Consider the following 10,248-nt stretch of genomic DNA (forward strand, 5'->3'; position numbering starts at 1 on the left):
TGCTGTCTCCTTCCTCAGCTCTAAATTCACTTTTTAATCCACTCCATCTGGCCTCCACCCCCCGTTGCTCTACTGAAACTCTTCTGGTTAAGGCCACCAATGAGCTCCATGATGCCAAATCCAAAGCATAGTCTTCTCTCCTCATCTTACCTCACTTACAGCAGACTTCAACACAGCTGACCGTTTCCTCCTCTTGGAAACATTCTTTTCTCTTGGTTTCCATGACACCATAGTTCCCTGCTTAGCTCAGGACTCTCTTGTGTTCTCTCTTACGTGCTCTCCAGAGATCGGTGCTTCGCAAGCTTTGTTGCACAATGGAATCTCCTAGGGAGCTTTCAAAGACTGTTACCGTGTCCTCTTCCTCCCAAGATTCTGATTTAATAGGTCTGGGAGGTAGCCTGGGCATCAGGATTATTTTAAGTTTCCTGGGTGGTTCTTATGTACAGCCACAGTTGAGAACCACTGGTTTAGGGAGTCTTGTCCATTCCTGTGGCTTTTACTATCCTCTCTGTGCTGGTAACTTCTAAATGTGTACCTCCAACCTAGACCTCTCTTCTGAACTCTGGACTCGTGTATCCTCCTGCCTACTCACCATCTCCATGTAGCCATCTGAAACCTCTTGAAGTTGATCTTTAAAAATGAGTTCTTAAATAACTCTCCTAAACCTAAATTTCTGCTCTCCTGGGCTTTCCTGTCTCAGTATAGTTCCTCTGTCGTCTACCCAGTTACTCAAACCTGCGAGTCAGTCCTGATTTCTCCAGCTCTCTCACCTCACTAATCCAATTTAGCAGCAAGTCCTGTTAGCCCTGCCTCCAAAGCTGATGTGAATTCTGTTTGCTTCTTTGTGTCACCACTGCCCTCACCCTAGTCCAGGCCACAGCATTTCCTTCCTGATTGACCATAACAGCCTGCTAGACACCCCTGCACTGTCAGCTAGGGTGATCTTCTAAAAGTGTAAATCTGGTCATGTCCCTCCACTGCTTAAATCCTTCAGGGGCTTCCTACCAACTCAGAATGAAATCCAGAGTCCTTATTTGGCCTACAAGGGCCCACGGTGCCTACTGAGCCATGCCTGCTTCTCTGAACTAATGTTACTCCACTTTTCCTTCTCAGTAAGCACAGGCCATACAGCTCCTTCTTACCTCAGATCTTTCCAGAAACTTTTCCTCTCTCCCAGGACCCCTAACCCCTAGCTTTGCACAACTGGCAACTTCCTATTCTTTAAGTCTCTGCTTAAATGTTGCCTCTTTCAAAGAGATCTTTTCTGTACATTCCACCTAAATTAGGTTTCCTCCCTCCAGTTTTCTCTATCCCAGGAATTTGTTTCCTCAAAAAATATTTATTGAGTGAATAATGAGTGAACTTATACATAGTTGTACTGTATACAAGTTCATTTATTCAGTAAGTACTCATTGATGGCCTGAGGCTAGGAGCAAATAAGTTTTGTATTGTTTTGTCTTAATAGAATCCAAACTGGACATCTCCTAACAGGTCTTGGCAGGTAGAAGGAAAAAAGAATCACCAACCATAGAATTCTGTTGGAGGAAGCCACATCCATTTCCTTGTCTCTACTTAGTTAGGACATAGTCTTACACGCCAAGATAAGTCTTTCCTAGCCTTTCAGAAACTGTCGAGCGTATCATACCACTGGTATTTCCTCAGATTTACATAAATTATTTAAATATTCTGGGGACTTTTTTTTTTTTGACCAATAGGAAAACCATCTGTAAAGATTGTTTTACCACTGGGTCTTCTTTCGTTTAAGAGAAGACACCCTATATGGATAAATGATCCAAGTTAAACAAAAAAATAAATAAGAATTGTGTTTCAGAAGAATAGGAGGCTCCTTAACAGTAGTAGAGATATTCAAGATGAATCAAGTAGAGACTCAGTCAAGTTTTGGGGGATGTTCTTATAAAAATAAGAGTAATTTGAACCAGATAATCAATAGCGGAAGAGATAAATACCAAATGCACATCCATCCAACTTATTGGCTACTAGTGACCTGAAAGTTTCCTAACAGAGACAAAGCACAGCCTAAGTCAAAGGCATAGAATTGTCTTATACCAGTATTTCTGTGTGCATGGGTTGAATGATAAATTGCAAACTACACCTACGGCCCAAGAAGTGTTTTGTTTGGCCAGCCCCAGAGGGTTTCTGAAGTTGGAATGTAAATGTCTTTTGGCAAAGCTTCAGCCCCTAGTTTTCCAGACTCCCCACCATTCCCTGTTGTCTTTAGCCCAACCCATTCACCCATTAGTATTAACTTTGTGGCCCTTCAAGACACTTGAGTTTGAGGCCCCTGCTTCAAACTTTTAGGCTATTGGGATTTCTTATGGTATGTCACAAAAAATAATCTCAAATGAGATTACCTCCATTTTTTTTCCTTTTCTGCAACAATAGGGTCATTCGCATGTCAAACTGCAGCTTGCCGCTATGTTTTGTATATCAAACCTCGTATGGAATGAAGAGGAAGGTAAGAGATTGGTGAGATTTGTTCTGAAGAAAATTATGGGAAGAAAGTCTTGCACAGAGAAGACAGCAGGTACCCGAGATCCTGGGTAGAGGCACTGCTCATTGGGCCCCAAGCACCCAATAGAGTTGCCTTGATATGAGAATCAGTGGGTCCAGCCTGAGTCGGCTGGACAGTTAACACTGAGCCCCCACCTTGGAGTCAACACTGTACCAGATTACTAGGGATGTGGGTGGAGGAGACCCTAGAGAAGTAAGTGACAGTCACTGCCCTTGAGAGAGCTGAGGAGGAGGCTGGTAAGATGCACTTGAAGGAGATGAGAGGTGAGAGCAGGTGGAAGGACAGGCCTGTCATTGTGTGCAGAGGAAGTACATATAAGGACTGGAGGCATACAAGCTTAATGGATAAGAGGATGCACTGGTGAAAAGTGAGAAATACACTTACTGGGGAAGTGGCCAGTCTGGCAGGAGGCCTCTGTAGATCAAAGATTCTCTACCTTGGCTGCATATTAGAATCTCCCTGGGAATTTTGCACGAAGGCAATTAAATAAGAATCTCTGGGGGTGGGCTCCAGGCTTAAGTATGTTTTAAAACTCCCCAGGTGATTCCAATGTATAGCCAAGGTAGCAAACAGGTGCAGGGGAGCAGTGGGTCTCAGTGCTGGGTCGGCTGCATAGAAATCCCTTGTGGAACTTTTTAAAATGCAGACTTCTGGTCTTCACCCCTGGAGATGCTGGGTCACTGGGTCTAGACGAGGTCACTGCATGAGTGAGTCACTGTAGCTCATCAGTGGGGAGGAAAGACTCCAAGAGGATTACTCTACTCAGCAGCTGTGTTCAGAGCAACGTGGAGGGAGGAGAAACTGGACTCAGCACACAGGCCTAGAGACCAAGTACTTTCCGGAAGCCAGGAAAACACAGTCACCCTCATGGAGGTACTAGTCTAGTTGGAAGATAGAACAGAGTGGCGTGAAGTTGGAACTGCCACATGCTAACCAAGAGGCAGCAGGTAGTGCTGGAAGGTCAGAGGAGGGTGGAAGAGAATAGAAGGGGGGAAAGAAGACCTGTTTGGAGGAGGAAGAGCCCGCTTGGTATGTCCGGAAAGAAGTGATGAAGCTGAGGCCCAGTGGCAGAGTGCCTTGTGCCAGGCTGAAGAATCTGACCTTGACCCTATAGTCCGTGGAGAAATTATTCCAGGAGCAGAACCCAGGATGGACTACAGGAAGGAGAATCAAGAGGCAGAGAGACCTGTTAAAATGCTGCTGGAGAATCCCAGCATGAGGGCGATCCACCTACACTGGGGGAGAGTGGAGGACGGCGGGGGTAGATGGGGTGGGGAGCGAAGGGCACCGGTAGAGCTCTAGATAGTTGATTGTAATCAAGGAGAGCAACTGCCTGGGTCGTGTTCCCAGTAACTGTTAGCTTTCACCTCTTAGGCTCACAAGAACGCCAGGATAAATTACGAGACATGGGCATCGTAGACATTCTACACAAACTGAGTCAGTCACCAGACTCAAACCTTTGTGACAAGTGAGTATCAAAGTAAAAGGGCCTTGCTTTGGGGTACATTGGATCTTTTTATGAAAGAGTTCAAATTGCTTCATAATTCACATGGCCAAACTTAAAATTTTTTTAGATTCTTGAATTCCTTTTTAATTTTCTGTGAGCCAACTATGTGACATTTGAGTAAGAGATAAACTAATAATTAGCAAATTATTAAAGAGTCTCATCTTACTCTGAATGAACATGAGCCTGGGCCATCTTGGTCGGGGTATCTGGCAGGATCCAGAGGCCACTCCCTTATATTGCCTTGATCATTAGAATAGAAATGCACGTTGCCTTTTAGAAAGCAGAAAGGATGGCCAATAATAGCATTCCTTAGAGCCAGCCCTGATGGCCTAGCAGTTAAAGTTCAGCACGCTCTGCTTTGGCAGCCCGGGTTTGATTCTTGGTCGCAGAACCACACCACTTGTCTGTCAGTTGCCATGCTGTGGCAGCAGCTCACATAGAAGAACCAGAAGAACTTACAACTATACACAATTATGTACTGGGGCTTTGGTGGGGGAAAGGAAGGGAAAAAGGAGGAAGATTGGCAACAGATGTCAGCTTAGGGCAAACCCCTGCAAACAAAAACAAAAACATTCATAAAGTTAAAATTTCACTGAGTGCCTGCCTTTTGCCAGCCTGGCCTTCCTGCTGGGGCTGTAGCAGTGACCACTAAGGAGTCCCTGTCCTCAAGGAGCTCACCATTTACTGGGAGAGGCAAGAGTCATCATCAGAGAGCCCTCTAACCTCAGAATAGCCAAAAATGCTTTCCCTCGGTGTGAACGCTCCCATATAACAGCCTTCACTTTCCAGCTCACTTCTCTGCCTAACAGTAACAGCACAGGGAACGCCACCTCTTTCATTCTCCAGACTCTTGAGCGGGGCTCAGAAGCACTTCCTGCTTTGACTCTGCCTTTCTCAGCCCTCATGTTCCCCCACACCCCCACTGCCACCCTAAACCCCAGCCACACCTCCCCTCTTACAGTATCACACCTTCGTGCCTTTACACATTCTGTTCTGATTTGCCATCCCAAGCCTCTCTCCTCTCAATCCCCATTCATTCAGTGGATATATATTTTTTAATACTAACCTCTATCAGGCACTGTTTTAGGCATTGGAGATATCTTGGTGAATAAAATTGATGAAGTTCTTGCCCTTGTGGAAGTTAAATTCTAGTACAGAAGATAGACAGTAAGCAAATGAAAGTGTAATACGAGAGCAGGTAACAAGAGGTACTATGAAGAAAAAGAAAGCCAGGTGAGGGAGTGGAGAGTAAGCGAGTTTCTTGTCTTCCAGGTTAGTCAGTAAAGGCCTCTTTGAGGACATGACATTGATCAAAGACCTGGATGCAGTGAGAGCGTCTGCGGGCAGATGTTCAGAGGAAGCGTATTCTAGGCAGGGAGGACAGTGACTTCAAGGCCCTGAGGCAGAAATGAGCTTGGCACGTTCACAAGACAGCAGGAAGACCAGTGGGGCTGGAGGGAAATAAATGGGGGTGAGCAATAAGAAGTGGACTCAGCGAGGTGATGGGGGAGCAAGTGAAAAGCCTTGCAGGCCATAGTAAGGACTCTGGATTTTATTCAGAGGTTAGTAGGAAGTCATGGGAGAGTTTTGAGCAGAAGGCCATCTGATTTGAATTTTGAAAGATTACCCTGGTGGCTTGTAGGGAATCGTCCGCAGGAGGGCAAGGATGGAAGCAGGGAGGCCAGTTAAAGGCATTGTAGGCGTGGAGGAAAGAGATGGCAGGTGGTAGTGGCACAGGTATGGAGGAGAAGTCAGATTCAGGATTTAATCTAAAGGTAGAGCCAACAGGATTTGCTCAGGATTCGATGTAGGATGTTAAAGAGAGAAAGGAAAACTGCCTAGAGTTGTAGCCAGAGTGACTGGATAGAGGGTTGCCATTTACCAAGATGGTGAGGAGTACAAGAGAAGGTGGTTGATAGGGAGAGTCAGAGTCCTTGTGTGGGTGTGCCAGCTTTCAGATGCCTATTAGATAGCCACGGGACTTGGGAGATGAGGGCTTAGGATGTAAATGTGGATGGTATATAAAGCCCTGGAGCTGAATGAAGTCACCTAGGGAGAATAAGAGAGAAGAGAGGAGGGCTAAGGACCAAGCTCTGAGGCCCTCCAGCATTTAAGGGAAAATGAGAAAGACCCAGCAAAGGAGCAGAAGGAACAATCAACGAGGCAGGCTGAGACCCAGGCACTTAAGGTGTCCTGAAAGCAAGAGAAGAAAATGCCTGGACAATGGCCATTCATCCTTCAAAACTCAGAGCAGGTTGTCACCTCCTCCAAAAAGTCTTGCCTGATCCATTCTCCACCCTACTCCACAGGCTTAGCCTGGGACCCCTCTGCTCCCATAGCACCCGCAGAGCATACCATCCTGGGTCATGATGGCAGGTGGCTTGTCTGCCCCTCTGAAGGGAAGAGGCACTTGGTAACTGTCCTCGAGTGAGTAGCTGTGCCAGACTGGAACACACAGAGCAGGGCCCGTGCCTCCATGAAGCTTGCCATGCAGTGCGTTAAAGAAGACAAATCCCCCAGTAACTGCAGCCTGCCAAGACGATGGCTAACAGGGACTTTGTGCTTTCAGGGCAAAGATGGCACTGCAGCAGTACCTGGCGTGATGGGAGCGCCCTGGCACCTGCGAGCATCCCCCGTCCTTGTTACAGGAAGTACAGGAACTAGCCTCATTGGATTCCTTCTATTTGCACAAGTCACCTTGGACTGCAGGGAGCTGTTTTGCAAAAGCAATTTGGTAGGCTTAGATCTCAAATTCATCTTGAGAACGTTTTTTTGAGGTAGTAATTTCCTCAGAGGACTGTTGTGTTTTGTTTGGTTTTTCCTGAGCTACCTGGACTCTTTATTAGAACAATCAATCATTTTCCTTTGGACCTACAATTTTTTGCCTATGCTGCAGCCACTTTGTGAGTGAGAATGAATGTGTCTGTGCACACACAAGTGTGTGTGTGTGTGTGCGCGCATGTGGGTCAGAATGAATGGATGTGTGTGTGTGAGGGGTACCTCAAATTTTTCTTTTCTTATTTTGTGTGAAAATCTCTTTTCTACAGATTTTCCAGGGTTTAAGCATTGCTTGCTGTATAAAAAACCTTACTGAATTATATACAGTTTGAATGAAATGTTATTTTAAAAACAAAACAATTGTTAAGTGTTCCATAAAAGTTATGTTGAATTTTGGTCAGATGAATATTTGTAAGTAAAAAATATATGCATTTCTGAACCTCAACTTACATAGATTTTCTTTATAAAAAAACAAAAACAAAAAAAGAAAAAGAAAAGGTTGGCTATAGTTGGCCTGAATAACAGGCATGATATATGGTGCTGTGCAAAATAGTAAGCTAGCGTCTTACTGCCGTCAAGGTCAGCGAGTGCAGGGCCTCTTCTCAGCCTAACTCAGTCAGCTCTCAGGCTTCCAGGTCCGATGGACAGGGTGGAGTGGAGGGAGGCAGCAGACCCACCACACATTTTTTGAAACATCAGAGGGAAATAGGACTACTGAAGTGAAAGCCCAGCCGTGACTCCAGTGGGCTACCCTTGGCAGGAACGGAGCACCAAGAGCCTGCCGGCTGCCCTAAATCCTGTCACTGGTGTAGCAATATCTGGCAGGATTTAGAACCAGTCACGGAACCTTATGCTCAAACTAAAGTAGGTCACCGCTTCCTGGAAACAAAGTCGATCACCTTGTGCTTCCTGAAACAGCATTTATCACTGTGAAACTAAAGAACGTCCTACAGGCCCATCTGTAGAAACAAGCAAAGAACAGGATAGTTTAGAAAGCTTGTTTTTGCTTTGGCTATACACAGCAAATTCCATCCTAGTCACTCAGGACTGCTGCTCAGTGTGCTTTTGTAAAGTGAAATCGAGATTTTAGTGAGAGATACAGCAAAGATCTTTTCCTGCATGAAGCCCAAAGCGCCGAAGTTTGAGAAAAGGCAAGGGCCTCTCCCCAGGAGGACCGAAGGTGGCTTCTCACAGCGACTGCCGCTTGGCCCTTACAGCCCTCAGCTTGGCGCCCGCTCCAACTTCTGGGTCAGCTTCAAGGTGAACTCAACAGAGGCTGCTCTTGACTGTTTGAAGGTAGAACCAGCCTTCCTTTTCCTTTTGCTAAAAGGTCAAAGGGACTGTGGCCAGGAAGTGAGGTCTGCGGCCCAGAGGCTTGCCGTGAGTGCGTGCCACCAACAGGGTCCCACGCCCAACAGCCACTCCTGATGGGAGTGCTTTCGTTGCAGCCGCCCCGTCACCAACCTGCACCTTCCTTGGAAGATTTACATATGTTTGATTGCAAATGAATGTTTTAAAATGTATTTAATGCAATTTTTCCTGTTTTCAACATGACCACCCAAGATTCAAACACAGAGATTTCCAAGTTGTTATTTTTTCAGAACATCACTGACTTAAAGTCTGTCACGTCAGGGACTTGGGTTTCGTGCAGCTCTCAGAGTGCCCGTGTGAGGAAGCCAGTTTAAGGGAAATCTAGTTTACTGGGGAAGCCTCATCCAGGCCACTCATTGACATTTCTAGTCCTGAGAAAATATCCCTGGTCGGCATTTGTAACCTAAAACACTATAGAGTTGGTATTTAAAAGTACCAGGTAAATATAAAGAAACCAGTAATAAATTGCTGAGACAATCTTGAACCCAGGTAGCATCAGAAAGCTGAAGGCCCAATGAAATCACACTTTCACACTTAAACTCTGTGGGTAAATCTTGCCTCTGGCTATAAACAGTTGGTCGAAGAAAAAGTGCTTTACTATAATTAACCTTTCTGATTTGAATGAAGGAAAATGTATTTATTAAAACAAAGCTGTTTGCTGCTTTACGCAGGTGCAGTGTTCAGTCAGCAAGGAAGTGGGGGGAAGGGGGCGTGGTCTTGCATCTCCACCCAAGCTCTTAACCAAGCTTCTCGCTCTCTCTAATACTGCATTCTGTTTCTCCTTTTTGTGCCCTGATTGTAACCCAAAATTTATAAACTAGAAAAGAATGTCCAATTTAATAAGTTGCATTTTTTTCCTTAAGCACTTTATGCGGAACAATACATGTTCTTCTGGTAGTGTTTGGATAATATGATTTTAACACATGCTAATAAAAGCCAAGAAAAATCACGGCAACTTCTAAAAAGGAGTCTGTTTTCCAAATGTCTAGAACATTAGGAAACATTAGGAGGTAATGTGTACTGGCTTTTGGAACCTATGGTTCTTGGTGAATGAGAAACCAGGAAGCGACTTTGCATTTCAGGTGGGGGCCGGGGCCCTAAGATTACTCCGGCTTCCAGGGGCATCTGCAGCCATCTGAGGACCCCTTTCTTCCTGGCCTCCTGAAGACTAGAAGACCCTTTACAAGTGGCTACTCCCAGCCACCAGGACCTCCCAAAGTTGTGTCCACCCCCTCCATCCAGTCTGCCCCCAGAAGAGGTGCGGCATCCAAAAAGGGAAGAGGCAAGGATGCCAAATGGCCAGCTGCACAGCACACGCGGCTGCTCTCCCTCCGCAAGGGTGCACGGGCACTCTTCACCTGCTCACTGTGTGCTGCCTTCCTTTCCCCATCCCGAAAATATAGAAAGAGAGAAAGCCAAGGACACCTGCCCCAGAGTGTTGGGGGAGGGTGGGGAGGTGCTTGACAGGGGAGGGAACTCCCCTGCCACAGGGGAAACTGGGAAATGAGGCCCGAGAAAGGAGAGGAAAGGAGGACTGACCCCAGATCCTGATGGAGAGCCAGCAGAGAGAGGTCCCAACACCAAGTCCTGCCCCTTCACACTGACTTTCCCTCGCTGCTGGGCGGAGAGGCACGTGTCAGTTCCCAGCACAAGGGGAGTTTTGGTCTATGACCTGGCTTCTGAGAAAGCTGAGGGAAGCCCCCTCAAGGGCCACGTCATGACCTACTGAGCCGCCTCCCCACCCTCCAGCTCTGCAGCGCCTGGCTCCTGGCCTTGGCTCTGCCAGGCAGTCAGCCCTCTCGCTGAGTGGAGGGCCAGAGCCAGTCCTTAGGAGGGAGCCACCCTCCTTGACTTCATGGGGCTGGCCTGCTCTCTACCCTTTCAGGCCCTGACACCCAGGAGCTGAGAGGCTTTAACACCCAAAATGGCACCCATCCTGCAGTCCTGGGTTTGCTTCTGTCAGAGGAAGCCAGGCCCGGGTTCTCCGCCGAGGAGTTCCATCCTCAGAGCGTGGGCTGACATTTTGGCCACTTTTAGGAGCCTTCTTTCCACCACCACC

At 46.7% G+C, this 10,248-nt stretch overlaps 1 protein-coding gene across 3 annotated transcripts in view; it reads left to right on the plus strand.

Moving 5' to 3' along the window:
- Positions 1 to 9,138, plus strand: part of ARMC8 (armadillo repeat containing 8) — a 94,657-nt gene extending 85,519 nt beyond the window's left edge. For all 3 annotated transcript variants that reach the window (XM_046652843.1, XM_046652857.1, XM_046652850.1), the window contains 3 exons: positions 2,404 to 2,476; positions 3,908 to 4,001; positions 6,610 to 9,138. In XM_046652843.1, the coding sequence (XP_046508799.1) occupies positions 2,404 to 2,476; positions 3,908 to 4,001; positions 6,610 to 6,643 (201 nt within the window). In that variant the 3' untranslated portion in view covers positions 6,644 to 9,138. The remainder of the gene's footprint in view (positions 1 to 2,403; positions 2,477 to 3,907; positions 4,002 to 6,609) is intronic.
- The last annotated feature ends 1,110 nt before the right edge of the window (positions 9,139 to 10,248 follow it).

This window comes from Equus quagga, chromosome 1 (assembly GCF_021613505.1).
Source record: "Equus quagga isolate Etosha38 chromosome 1, UCLA_HA_Equagga_1.0, whole genome shotgun sequence".
NCBI lineage: Eukaryota > Metazoa > Chordata > Mammalia > Perissodactyla > Equidae > Equus > Equus quagga.